This window comes from Mugil cephalus, chromosome 6 (genome assembly GCF_022458985.1).
Source record: "Mugil cephalus isolate CIBA_MC_2020 chromosome 6, CIBA_Mcephalus_1.1, whole genome shotgun sequence".
NCBI lineage: Eukaryota > Metazoa > Chordata > Actinopteri > Mugiliformes > Mugilidae > Mugil > Mugil cephalus.
Window position 1 is genome coordinate 24,709,887 of NC_061775.1, and position 14,635 is coordinate 24,724,521.

General features: G+C 41.1%; 1 protein-coding gene across 1 annotated transcript; it reads right to left on the reverse strand.

Annotated features, from left to right (window-relative positions):
• Positions 1-406: 406 nt before the first annotated feature.
• Positions 407-8,537, reverse strand: LOC125009557 (regulator of G-protein signaling 5-like). The gene is made up of 5 exons (XM_047587618.1): positions 8,458-8,537; positions 4,392-4,474; positions 4,089-4,150; positions 1,313-1,479; positions 407-1,045 (listed from the first exon to the last, which is right to left on the reverse strand). Coding segments are annotated over exons 2-5 (408 nt in total). The 5' UTR covers positions 4,394-4,474; positions 8,458-8,537; the 3' UTR covers positions 407-868.
• Between the last annotated feature and the right edge of the window lie 6,098 nt (positions 8,538-14,635).

The following is a 14,635-nucleotide window of genomic DNA, read 5'->3' on the forward strand; positions in this document are numbered from 1 at the left end:
GACGCTATTTTTTTAGCTTTACCAGACACATTAGAGTTTATTAACACAAAATGTCGGAATCGGATTGGTATAGCTAATACCAGCCTGAATTTTACTCAGTATCTTCGTCCGACAAAAACAGGCGGTTGTTTGAAACACGTTCGCAGGGGCTGAAATGTTACCGCTGCTGTACATCAATCACATGGTCTGTAGTTTTATTCCCAAGGGGCCAAACTTCTCCTGCATTTGCCATCTGTCTTCTTTAAATGAGTGACTGAGAACTACGTAGAGGCAGTGTGCACAACATTATATGGCTTCATCTTCTCAACACCAGCAGCGAGCTGATAGTTATTTTATTTTATTTTTTTAAGGTTTCCCGTTAAAATCCTATATCAGATATCAACATGGTGAACTTGTGACGCACAGCGGCTGTCATTATTCATTTTTTATTAGTTTTTGTGGCTGCAAACACATTGTTTTCACAAACAAACTATACAATATTCTAAATAATTTAAGGGTACACATTGCTACTTTGAGCTTTCAGATCCTAAATGTTTTATTCGTGATACTTGTCCAAACAAATGTCAGCCTTCCTAAGCTCGATGTTTCTTTTTCTTTTCTGAATTGCTCCCGTTTGGGCTATGTCAAGCAACCTCAACGAAAAAAAAAAAAGACTTCAAAAACAAACTTAATACAGTATTTAAATCGTGTGTGGCTTTTAGACGTCGCCAGTCCCCGGGATCCTTTAACTCCTGCTTCCTCCGTCTTCTCTCCCCCCCCCCCCTTTTTTTTTTGTTTAAACTCAGATTCTAAGGAGAGTCCTCTGAAGTGCAGAATCAATCGTCCGACAAGCTTTTTTTTTTTCTTTTTTCATTTCTTCAAATGGCTTTCATCGCCGCGCGGCCTGTTCCAGGAGAGCTTGGTAGGTTTCTGATTTCAGAAATCGCGGGTAACAGTCGTTTTCCATCAGGCCGCGTATCAGTCTCTGCGCCCTGTCGAAGCAATTTGGCCCCGGGTGAGAGATATTTTCACTGATTTCCTCTCTCGTCCCACAGTCAATATTTATCTGTGTCGGGAAACAGCAGCTTGTGAGTTCCTTCTGTGTTGGATGTCATTTTTTTTTTTGATGTTATAGTAAAAAATTCAAATTATGAAGCACAAAGAAATGGAAGATGGCTGTAAACACACATTTTTTTATATATATATACATATAAAGGATGAGTAAGTGAAGCTGTGGAGGATTGACACAGACGTTAAGCAAACTGGCGGCTGAGGCTGATCTGAAGCTACAGAAGTCGCACTTCGTTCACGCCTCACTTTACAGAAGCCATACCTGTCTGGGCGCATCGACTTGGACAAACTCGGCGTAAATCCCTTTGGCGGCCTCTGTCATTTCTGCCATGCTGGTAATTTTTTTGTAGTCCTCGCAGGCCAGCCAGAATAGAAGGTTCTCGTCACTGTACTCTGTCCTCAAGAAGTTCTCAAACACCAGCTGGCCCACTGCACAAACCCAACAGACAACAGAGACATGTCATGAGTTCAGTTCACAGCTTTGTTTTTTATTTGTTGCTGCATACGCAGGACCCTGCACGGTCTGACACTATCCTGCATTTTTATTACACGACACAATTATTGATGTGAAACTAAAAGGCAGGTTGGAACAGGTTTTATTTATTTGGAAATGCAACTGTAAAACCAGATTTCACACGTTAATATGTATTAAATACAGACGTCAGTTAAAGGCAGGTAAACACTTTTAGTTCAGTGGAAAAAGTTTTATTTTGCAAACACGCAAGCAGGCACTAGCACGAGGAAGAGGAGGGAGAGGCATTAAACGTTTTCATTGTAACCACGAGCGTTCAAGGCACAACACCATGCACTGATCAGGTATAACACTATGACCACCTGTCTAATGCTGTGTAGGTCTCCATTGTGAGTCATTGTGAGTCGCAAGTCAGAATTTCCAAGTTGGAATTTTCAACTAGAACATCCCCATTTCTACTCGGAAAGTTAAAGAATCCGAGTTGAGTTACCAAGATGGCCGCCACATGTGTAAACAGTACTTAGTAGTTCCTGTAATACTGTGTTTATTATCATATCTGATTAGTTTTCTAAATTGGTCATACAGACAGTATTTTTCTACATACGTATGTTAAAATATTACAATGTAATTACAGTGTAAGTTTTTCATTTGCTATATGAGAACTACAAGTCTATGTCGCGCTAAAAACAGTGGCTAAAAACAACAGCCAGATAAAACCAAAACAGTTCGAAACGCCATCATTAATAGTGTATTTTGTTCTACAATTAAAACTTTTGAATATTTTTATAAATGTCTGCCTCATGCGGTCTTGTCACTGTAAAACTAAAAAAAAAAAAAAAAAAAATCAGCAAAGCACATGTTTTCATGGGTGCAGCCATCTTGTTGTGATGTAATTCATATGGGTAGAAGGGAGGGGCCTCTGCGGATCATCCCACAGATACTTGATCAGTTTGGGATATAGTGAATTTCAAAGCCATGTTTTTTATTTGTTTTTCAATTGTTCCTATAATTGTTTGTGTGTGTGTGTGTGTCTGTGTCATGCTGCTATGGGGTGGGGGGTGCCTGGTCTGGTCTAGGTGGGTGCTACATGTCTAAGTAACATCCACATGAATGAATGCCAGGTCCAACAATGAACTCTCACAAGAGGATCAATGTTATTTACTTCTCCTGTTGGTGGTTTTAATGTTGTGGCTGATCAGTGTATGACTGACATGATGTATAGTTTATTTATGAGATCTCACACAGGATGTTTCCATCTGGTTGTTAGATGATAAGAAAAATGTGTCACATCTTCCCACGTTTAACCTGCAACCAGCAGCTTATTTGTGGTTCTATTTGTTTGCTTGTCATCACTAGAAACTAGAGGCCTCGTTCTATTTTTATTTCTTTTGTGTGTTTGATTTAAAAGTTGAACAAATCTGTCCCTTTCAAAAAAAAAAAAAGAAAGGTAGAAATTATTTTAAGTGAAAATCACAGGAGAACGAGACTTCACTTAAGCGGCTCTGTTATCTTTCACTCACATTCTCCTTCCTCATAACCGCGTTTGTCAGCTCAAAGAAGTCAGGGAACAAAGAGACGATGCAGAAAAACCGCCAGGTATTGTGGTAGATGTCTGGAGGCCCCCTTTTAACTTCAAAACTTCAAAAAAAAATCCAGAGCCAGCATCCCGATGCGCGCTGCCTCAGCATCATATAATTGCACGCACCTATATTTCGCGTTATCTGCTCCCCGCACCCTTTTTCCCCCTTTTGTTACTGGTGCATTCGCGGAGCTGTGGTTTCCGACGCAGGTGTTAAATACCTAACACGTCTTCCGGGAGCACAAACAAACAGCTAACTGCGAGCGGCGGCAGTGTTATTCACACAAAGTGCCGTACATAAATCACAGCTGGAGCTCTGACGGTAATTGACAAGAAACAAACCGCATTCAGGGGGACGCTCACTCTCATCTGCAAATCACTCCATAACTGAGCCATCAGTCACCTCCGAGTCAACTCCTTACAATCACACGAGGTGTAAAGGTGCGTAAATGGAATCGGGATGCAACGCAACTATTTATTTCTCCTGCTGTTTGCAGATTCATCATATATGTCAGTGCTTTTCTCCGAGGGGAAATGGAGCAACCGGGAAGGGGGACAAAATTTATCTTCTGGTGGGCAGTTAATCTTGACAGGGGCGGGCTAAAATATTGCAGATCAGCTAACTCCATTTGGGAGGGGGGAGTAATGAAAGGGGACAGCGGAAAGAGAAAAAGAGAGGACTTATCTTCCGCTTCTGTCATTTTCAACTAGAGGATAGAAATATGGTCAGGTGACAGCCATGAGGAGTGAGCGTCGCCTTTATAAATGAACGCGAGCTGGTAGGAATCATCCTATCTACACCGGCCGCTCAGACTGCTCTTCTTATCTGTGCCGCGGCGTAAATATATCTCCAAATGGGTTTGATGAACTTGAGGGAGGAATATATCCTATGGGCTCCCAAAAGGAGCCCGAGGGGTAAAAATCAGGATGCTGCGCGGGGCCGAACAGTGGAGAATCAGGAGGATGGAGACTTGAGAGAGAGCTTACTTTTACAATCCAGAAGCTGGTCGAATGACTCTCTCCATGCCATGACATCATCAACATGCGCCCTGCAGAGCAACAAGGTCATGTCAGGTCAGGTATAATTAGCTGTTCATCAAATTATTCAAAACCCCAATTTATCTCTACTTATTTGCCCCCCATCAGATTGGCTAATTATTAACGTTTAATCTCTGAAATGTCACTTTAAAATTAACTGATATGAATCGCTCACATTTTTTTTTTTTTTTTCAAAAGTAGCTCATTTAGTCAGACTCCTAAGCCAAGAGGATGAAAACAGAGATGACTCACATCTTAGCTGATACTGGCTCTTAATTGAATAGCAGCTATCAGATCAGTCAGCGGTGTCCAGTTCGCCGGATGGGAACTCCTTCCTGGCCGCGGTTACGTGAAAACAGATTTAAAGTTAGTTTCTCATGCATTCGTTATCACACAGGATAAGATGTTACAATCCCTTGTGCCAAAATCCCATTTAGAAGCCCAATCCAACTGAAAGCGAGAGATTAGTTTAGCCCGTTTTACTTATATTTGACAGAACACACAGCTGTGTAGGTACCTCTCTCCCGTTTTAGCATCTTTCAGCAAGTTGTTGTTGTTTTGGTTTGACGGCCGCCAGCATTGTTTTGTTTTTTTTTGCCGCAAGTTAGCAGCTGTTAGCTAAAGAAAGAAGCAATACATTTCCTGGATGCCCCAGTGATCTAGAAAGATCAATCGAAGAAAATGCAGGTGATATACACTGATCAGCCACAACATTAAGACCACTGACAGGAGACGTGATTGACATTCAGCATCTAATTCAATGTTCTGCTGAGAAACTTTTGGATCTGGTATTCAGTCATGTGGAAGTTACTTAGACTTGTAGCACCCACCTAGACCAGACCAGGGAGCCGCACCCCATAGCAATGACACTCCTTGATGGCAGCAGAAGGTTTTGACCGGGCCTCCAAATTCACTCGATCCCGAACTGATCAAGTAACAAATAACATACTTCTGGACATATAGTCTCACCCACACCACCATGCTTTTAATGTATGTTAATATCTGCCACAGACATGATGATCTCCCTTTCACAGCCGCTTCAGCTTGTGCGTCTGTGAGCAGAAACGCTGTGTTTTTTTTTTTATTTATGTGTTCTACTTTCCACCATGTTCACTTGCTGTAAATCCTCGTGTAACATTCTCTGTCGGATTCTCTGCTGCCGCAACGACCCAGTTTCTCCGTGGAGATCATTAAAATTGCATCTAATTTTCAGATCTCCAAACAAGTAAACGGCAGAGAGACACTTATAGTTTGGTATAAGAGGAGGGTTTTGGCTTAAATCTAACTCAGCGCAGACAAGTTACAATTAAACTGAATTGAATCCTCATAACGTGTTCATGAGCCCAATGTACGGCTGCAACCGCAAAACATTCATTTTGTTAAAAACGTCGAGGTGAACCGTCACAGGCCCACATGACACCTTTGATAACAGCTTTCTGTGGAGGAAGTACAATTAGTTATCTAATAAATGTTACAGATTGTCTTATTATCTCATGTTATTTAGCAGCAATGTTTCTTTCCAGATTACACACTGTACCTTTATTCAAAATAATGCAGGTTATTTTCTTTTATGTCTTTCACACAGTGATTATGCCACATGACTCGTTTTTTCTTATACCGACATACAAGTTAAAATGGATTTGGAGTTTGTAGGGTGTACTCGGTGTATGTAAATCCAATCCTTTATTTTTTTGAGTTCTGCTTTGGTCTCAGCTTTTAAAAACAGAAATCAAAGGCTTTTGACCAAAGACTTTGTTCCTTGGGGAAATCCGTATTTTTTTCCCCCTTTCATCCCATTGTTTGTCAGTGACTGTCACTGTTGTACACATTCAGGCCTCATGCAAAATTTTACATTTGCTTGTTTGCTTGTGTTTTTCAAGTGATGGATGAAAATAAATAATAATAAATAAAAAAATAGGATGTAAAAAAAGAGCCATCAGCTCCTGTAGCACAAGACAAACTGCTGGTGTGTCTGACACCAGTGCAGCTTAACAACAGCCCAGTTAGATTTAAACTTACTCATGTAACAAATGAATAAATGTTTGATCCTGATTATGTCTGTCCACTACTGAATAAATCCATTTTCTGTGCATGTTTACCCATCAGTTGAGGAGTTTCCAGGGCATTTCTAGTAGTTTTTTATTGGTTGGAATCTGGAGTCAGAACGAATTAAATCAGATTAGAGAAATACCGTCGGACACTATCAGCTCTCTGTGCACCGTTACGCCCTCTACAGCTGCACTGACCTTGTTGTTGCAGTGAGTCTTTAGCTGGTGCAGGAGCTTTATTGTCTTAATCTTACACACACCTGAGTAGTTGAGTGTTGTAATCTGTTTTTTCTAACTACTCACTAAACATTAGACATATGATGGACGTACAGATCATACCTATATTGGGTCCATCGGTCCAAGACTAATTCTGGACATCTACACGACATGCAAACTAGATCTGCTACTTGAACGTCCAAAATTTAAACGTCAGACTCTGTAACTCTTTTGGAGGTTACATAGACGTCTAAGACAGGTGCAGGATTTCTTTTTTTTTTTTGATCAAAATTGTTGTTATTTGAGATTAAACACAGTTAAATTATGTATCTACTGAATACATGGAGTACACTTAAAAAAAATAGTTTTCATTTTTATTTTTATGTTTTCTCTCTGTATTTATGGGATCCATCAGGTCTGGCTAAGATTAACCGTCAGGCTAACGTTCTGCACCATAGTTATACCCAGCTGCCAGATGGGAAATAACAAATTAGCATAATACCAGGAGCTTAAAATGATCATATTGTGATGGAAATTATTTTGATTGAAACAATTTAACAGTATAAAATGTAAATAATTGTCCTTGTTCTACACACAATTGTTTTAGAAAAAAAGACATTAGTGCAAAATAAGAAAAAGGAGCAAAATGTAACAAAAATATAAATAGAACAATGTAAATAACAATGGGAAATAACGTCAGTAACAAAGTCAGTTCTGAGTTCTGACGTATTCCAATAACAGCATCATTGTCAGCTGTGTGATGCTATGATTTGAGTGTCAAACTTTGTCCATATCCACCGTTTACTACAGGTGAGGATGGAGAAGATTCTGCCGCTCGCATGAACTCTGTGAGGAGTAATTTAATTTATAGAAGAGAAACTGTAAAAGTATCAATCTCATCACGCTAGTCTGGGCCCAGCAATTAAAAAATGCATGTTGATGTCTAGATTTCTTTCTCTTTTCTTTTGGCATGCCATTAAGCAGCAGCAGCAGCGGCGGCCTGGTTCTGAGCTGCACAGTCACAGAGGTCTTTGCTCCTGTGACAGCTGCCCAACTGACTGAGAATAACTCCCCAAGAATAACAAGAAGGGTGCTGGACTTGTGAACAGAATCCCATTCATCTTCTGTCTAATTCTGGGGCTCTTTGGAACTTAGACCTGGGTTAAAGTGCCCTTAAAAAGACACACATAGAATAGCCACTTTCTTGTGCAATATGTGTGTGTGTGCTTTTAAGCAACAATAAAATTATATTAACCTTAAATATTACGAGCTTCAGTTCCAAATGTAGCCCTAAAGGTGGGATTTACACGATCATAATAGGAGACGTGGAAAATTAAGACAGAATATGGTGTTTACTGATGAATAGGAAAGCATCATTTTATGAGGAAACTCCAGATGGAGTTCACGACGGCTCTTTTTCCGGCTAAGCAACAGTATTTAGCTTTAGCTTAATAATTTAAAAGTTGTTCATCCAGTGACGTCGCGTGGAGATGCCCCAAAGTTTTGACAGCTCAGACAGTGTTGTTTTGAACCGCACTTTAATGTGATGCATTATCAATCAGTCTCTCTGAAGTCAGGGACAAGGCATCAGAGGAAAGGCTATATCGGAACGCAAGCGGACACATTTTTTTTTTCTGTTTAATTTATTTATTTTTTTGGATTGCATCACATGCAGCGGAGAGCACATTCCGCTCAAAGAATCCTCACTCGTCTCTGGACCCTTTTCATGTTTTCTTAGGGAGGGAAAGGGAAAGACAGCTGCAGGCACGCTGAGAAAAAAAAAAAAAAACAGAAGGAGAAACTTCCACTACAAAAAAAACAAACAAAAAAAAAACAGCGAGATCACAAGACCTCATCAGAAACACTTGCTCGCAAAACACATCCCGGTTTTATTTTAGCAACATGCTTACTGCTAAGCAAGATCAGAGAGATTCGGTCATTACAGAAGAACAAGGCAAACCGGAGGGGAAGTAAAACATTCAGAATGCTCAGCGCGAGAAAACTAGTTTGTCCAAAGTGTGGAAGCCTGAAGTCAATTTGGAGCTCATACTTACAACATGTGTTTTCTGATGCCAAAAAGACTGAAGAATGTTTTTTCGATGTTGTGGATTTGCTGTGGTGTTCAGCAACTTTTCGGGCTTCTTATACCCTGAAGGTGCAAGCCTGTGCATGTTGAGTTTCAGCGAAGGCGCGCCCAGGGTTGACACAAATGTCAGTTTTAATTCTCAGGCTCTTCCACAGAAATCTGCAGTCGTACGGCAGCGAATGCACCGTCAGACTCTTTCCTTGTTTTGTGTTTTCTAAGTCAAGCAAGAAGTGATTAATGCATTAAAAAGACGGGGTTTCAAGCAAATCCTTCACTTGAAGCTTAAAGTGTGCAGTGACAGAGAGCCACGGCTGTGACTGGATTTGGGTTTTGGCACCCGGACATGATCACGCATCTGTTGTGAGAAGTGGAGTCGTCAGAGAAATATGCAAATTTAACAGCAGAGGCTAGGCCTTCACTCATAATGTCACGTAATAAATCTGAACAACAGATATAATGATGATTATATCTGTTGTTCAGATTTATTATAATGCAAATGTTAAACTATGTATTTTACTCTACCATGGCTGTATGCTTTTAGATGTACCGACTGCTATAGTACGCAGTGACATAAAAGTAAAAAAAAGAAATAGGTGAAGATAGTTGAAAAGAAACAAATGAATAGTATAAGCAAAACATGTACACAATTTGCATAATCAGTCTCCCGCTCTGCTTCGAAGCTTATGTCCTTTTTAATTTAAATAACCCAAAATGACACAATTACAGGGACAAGAAACAGTTACAGGATCATTTGCGTTATAAAAAGTATGCACTTCAAAAGCAGGGTTAATAACGGGCGTGCTACTCTTTTCAATCAAAACAACAAAAACACCTTTCACTCTTTTACATGAACCACTGACGTGATTAATGTCCTGTCAGCTGGTAGTCCTCAGGTTCAGCTACAATTAGAAACTCTCTTTTGTGATTATTATATTTTTCATAATTTGCTCTGTTGGCCGATGAAACAGCTTAGCGGGGGCTCAAAACCAAGTGTGAACTATAAACCAGAAAAATAGTTTGATAGTAATGGTGCTCCAAACTTGACTTTCAGTAGCAAAGTTCATGCAGTTTGTCTCATTACCAAGTGATACCATATGCATTAAATGCACGTGGTTGTTAATTAAAGTAATGGTATAGTATGCGTCTGAAGAAGTTAATTGGAGGTCTGTGATGCAGGAAGATGTGAAAAAGTAAGGTTTGAAGGACTTGTAACTAACAAGAAGTTTAAACTATATCTTTAAACACATCGACGTGCAAATTACGTACTGAAGAAATGTTTCAGGCAGTAAAAGCAAAGTGAGGAGGTTCAATAAACAGAAATGAACTAAAACCAATAACTGGGGTGAGCACTCTTTGCCTTTAAAACTCCCAGGTCTCCCCGGCACAGTTTACTCCAGGTTCTTGGCAGACAGGTCTCTCAGCATCTCGGAGAACTTGCCACAGTTTGATTCAGGCTGTCTCGCTTAATTCTGCGTCATCGTGTAATCTCCAAACTGACTCCAAACTGGGAGGGTGGGGGGTCATTGTCATACTGCAGGACTAATTAGGCAGCACTAACTGACAAATCCGTTCATTGCTTTCTGAGATGCTTACGTGTCGTCTAATCAGCGCAGCTTTTGTCCTCTTTTTAATTTATTAGCTTCCTTGACAGTCAGGCAGGGAATACACCCTGACCTTCAAACCTTTCTTACTTCCAGACTTACTAAACTTTACGAACTTTTGGCACAGTTGCAGCTCTTACAAACAGCCAAAAAATGGGATAAATCTGTCCTTCCACCTATGGGAGACTGAACCTACGCTGTTGTTTCAACCTCCTTTTTGTGATTCAGGCTGATAACAATGGCCCGCGTTAGCATGCAGCTCCTGCCATGAAGTGTGGCTGTAGCGCTGCATTTCCTAAATATATTCTAGATGCTCGAGTATCAGGAATAGGTGGGGTGCAATGTCCTTGTCTAACGCAGAGAGAGAAATGCCGAGAAGATGCTGCGTAGATGCCAGTCAGTCAGTGAATATCCAAACAACAGTCTAACACCCTGACCTTCAAAAATAAACTTTACTTACTGTTCACACAGTTCTAACTCTCACAAATAGCCAAAAATGGGACAAATCTCTCATCCCACCTATCGAAAACTCAACCCAGGCTATTGTTCAAGCTCCTTTTTGTGATTCAGGCTGATAACAATGGCACAGCTTACATGCAACGGAGAAAATTGAATAACTGAGAGGAACATGTCCTCCTCTTCCACACTAGGTGGCGATATGTGTCTTGTCAGCAGGTAAATATGGCCCCCTTTCTGGTTGACCTATTACATCATATAATAAACAAGAGTTGATCATGGCCAGCTTTTTTTAATACGTAATGTGCACGATACTTATGGTGCAGGTAAGATGGCTTCATCCATCAGGTGGTTCTTCTACCAGCTCTGTTTACCTTCTTCTTCTGCGACCAGCTGTCTTGGATGTTTTTCTTCTGGGGTCATACGGCAGTGCAGCAGTTGTAGCACATTCACACACACGTTGTCCAGTAAAAGTCCGATTAAGTGTTTACACGCCGGAGAAAATCGATATCCAATCACATTATCTGGGTGTCTTAATCGTATAAGAAGATTTTAGTCAGTGTAACGTGTTTACATGTACTTAAGTTGTCTCAAGTTGTTCGGGTTTTTTTGTGTTTTTTTTTTACGTGCATGGAAGACTGAACCTAGACTATTGTTCAGCCTCCTTTTGTGATTCGGGCTGATGGCCCTTGTAGCGCTGCATTGCCTAAATACATTACTGGGGCCTATTTCCCGTACATGAAGCAGACATCTGGAAAGGAAATGGGAGGCTCTTTGACCCAGTTCACACAGAATCCCCCCCCCCCAAAACCATCAAACTCCCCGGAGAAAAATGGGCAGACGCAGGCAGATGCTCGAGTATCAGGAAGAGGTGGGGTGCAATGTCCTCGTGTAACACGAAGAAAGAGACGCCGAGAAGGATGAGGCTATGAAAATGACTGATGGGAGCAGAAATGGCAGAGCTGTAATCTGGAGGAAAGGGAAGGAGGGGGGAGTGAAGGGAGACGAGGGACGAGGGCTGACAGCTGAGCAGGTCTACCTGTCCGCCCATCCCTCGTTTTCCGCCTTGATTTGCAAGTCCTCAACGGGACACTTGCCGGGGCCGGCCTGGAAAACAAGAACAGGTGTCATAAAACGCCGCCGCGACGGGGATTTGCATCTGTAATGACCTTGTAGAGATGCTGAGAGGATGACGTTCCTAACAAAAGCCTGTCAGACACACACACTGAGTGGTATTCATCACCAGCTCAGCTGCTTCCATCACTAAAACCATGATGGGGACGGCTCCTCTTGTCATCTCAACACAATAAGATGTTGCTTATCTTAGCAATTTTCCCACTTTGTGTTATTTGATGGGCCAGTCGTTGTGTTTTATAACATTATTTCATACAACAAACATGGTTAATGTGCTCTGCAGATGTTGTCTGAGGAGATTTCCCCGTTGCACACATAGAGACGTTTACGAATTCAGTTCCCAGACACCATTCACCGCGTTTCATATTTATGACCCGGCAGCATCTGCAGCGTTCTTGAAGAAGTCCATCAGCGTGTGTGGAGATCAGGACTTTAGATTAAGAGTGAGAGTGATTGCCAGTGACAGATCGAGTAACAGGTGAGAAAAAGGCGATGGAAGAGAGAATGTGACCCAGATCCAGATGTAAGCCGTACACCTGCAGCTCCACTTCTTAAACTGTGCAACAAGCATGTTGTCTTCAGCGAGGCAGAGCAGCCTGAGTCAGTACGGCCTCTATATGATTTATACTGTTACTTCGGAAGTGGAGCCAACCAAATCAAAGAAACTATTCTGGTACAAAATTGGGACACATTATTCTGTAATTTCACTACAGAAGACCATGCCTTTACGTTTATTGATAGACGGGATGTGAGGGAAATTGACGGAGGAGTCGGAGGCGATGGAATAAGAAGGGACAAGGATGTAGATGGAACCCAAAGGAATGAGATTTAGGGTTGGGGCACAATCACCGGATGCTTCAGCTCCTATGTCTCCTATGTGGAAGGAAAGAAAACAGAGGGATGGGAAGGGTCAGGGTTGAGAACTTTGACAAACTCAGAGGGAGAGAGTTTGGACCAGTGTTGCCAGGTATATGAAAATGAATTATTTATAGTTTCAGGGCCTATATGATAAAAAAGGGCAAATATACCATAGTTTGCCACTGACGACGAATAAAACAGTTGTTTCATTCAAATGTCAAAGACCCCGTGTTTATTTCAAGTTGGCCGGCCGCATACAGATAGAAAAAGGTCACGTTTATGACTTATTTTATTTTATTTGTGACCAAATTATCAGAACTTATGGTTCAAAGAAAAGACATTAATGCAAATCACATATAAAGGAAACAACTAAGATACACCAGTCAGGCAAAACATTATGACCACTGACAGGAGAAATGAATAACATTGACTATTTTGTGATAATACTACAGAAGCCCTAAGTGGCCATGCATTTGTACATTCCTCCATTCTCCAATGATCTCAAATTATTTATCCCTGGAAAACAATGCTTTGTTTTCCCGAGATCTCAAGAAATGTAATTGTTATCTAGCAAACATAAAGCAAAAAAAAACATAAAGCTTTGAAGGCACAAGGAAGAACTACACAATAATAGGAAGGTGGTCATAATGTTATGCCTGATAATGTGTAACGTAAGTTTTATTCAAACTAAAGCTCCCGACCTTGTTTTAATTGAATGAATCAGGAGCTCTTACGTGAAATTTATTCATAATCATTTCCCTGTATAAACACAACACATTACAGAAGTCGATGAAGTCTTAAAACACGTGCGCTGCTGTTTGGAGAAACAAGTCGACGGGGTGCCTTCCATCCCCAAAGCATTCGAACGAGAGTTTCACCTGTGTGAGCTGCATGAAGGACGTTTCTCCTGCGCCTGCTCCCGACGTTCGCGGCGCACAATGGGAATATGATATAACAGCTGAGCGCAGGGAGAACATCTGTTTAGAAATTACGCATCAAGGTCTGTCTTCAATAGTTCACCTTTGCTGACGGGAAATTCATAATTAAACTGTACGCGCGCGTTCATTTACATAAACCATTCATGTAAGATGCCGATAATTTGGAGTGTGAAGGCCACATGAGGCCCATTCACAGCCTAACGACAATGATGGTTAACAACAAACTATTAAAAGGAAAAGTATGCAGAATATTATAGGAAGCGATGGACACGGGTAGGGGGAGTCGGGAGGGATAAACCTGTGACCCTACGCTCTAAAAGCTGCTTTACCACCGCTGTACTTCTGCATTACAAACTGTTTTCTGTGCCATTGTTAAATAGCCACAACCTCGAGGGGTGCGGGGAAAAAAAAAAGAAAAACACAAAAATGTCTACTGTTGAAGCAGCAGATTAGAAAAGACTCATTTACAGATATTTGAATTGGCAACACGCACTCCCAGGTTACTGCCTTTCCACCAAGGCAGCGCTTATTTGAATAATACCAGTGCAGCTCATGCATACTTAGCAGACAATTGACTATTCCCCAGACACTGACTAGCCTCTGCTTGTCCTCTCTCTTTAGGATTAAAAACACACTTTAACATACGGACCCGTGGGGACATGGGGAGGTTGCGCTAAGTGAAAGAAAAAAAAAAGAAGTTTGAGACACGAATGCTGGGTGTTCATTCTGCAGACCGATGCAGCTGTGCACGGTACTCAAAACGATTCAACATAAAGAATGATAGAAACATTACACTTAATAAAAATGGCTATCGATTTGGTGCATTCTAAATAATGACGACACACTGGAGTGGGTGAATTGTTTCTGGGAAACGCTGACGGCACTGTGGTCATTAACAGTCACAGTGCACCAATTTGCATAATAATGTTTAATTGCCAGAAAATAACTGCGAAGGGCCAAATGCATTTTAGTGTAAGACTGAATTTATTTTTTATTTTTTTCTCTGGATTGGTCCCAAATTCCTAATGCTGCAGCAGATCGTGATATTTTATTTAGACAGCTTCCATCTTTGTGGTTGGGCCAGGGCAGGGCATCACTCACTATGCATAGAAACAGTCACCCAAGGATGATGCCGAGGAGCTTGACATGCCCACTCACA

Coding starts and splice junctions, on each gene's coding strand:
- LOC125009557 (XM_047587618.1), bottom strand. Junction 1,480..4,088: donor CCAGCTTCTGGATTGTAAAA/GTAAGCTCTCTC, acceptor GGGTTTGTGCAG/TGGGCCAGCTGGTGTTTGAG. Junction 1,046..1,312: donor AAGTCGATGCGCCCAGACAG/GTATGGCTTCTG, acceptor TTCCCGACACAG/ATAAATATTGACTGTGGGAC.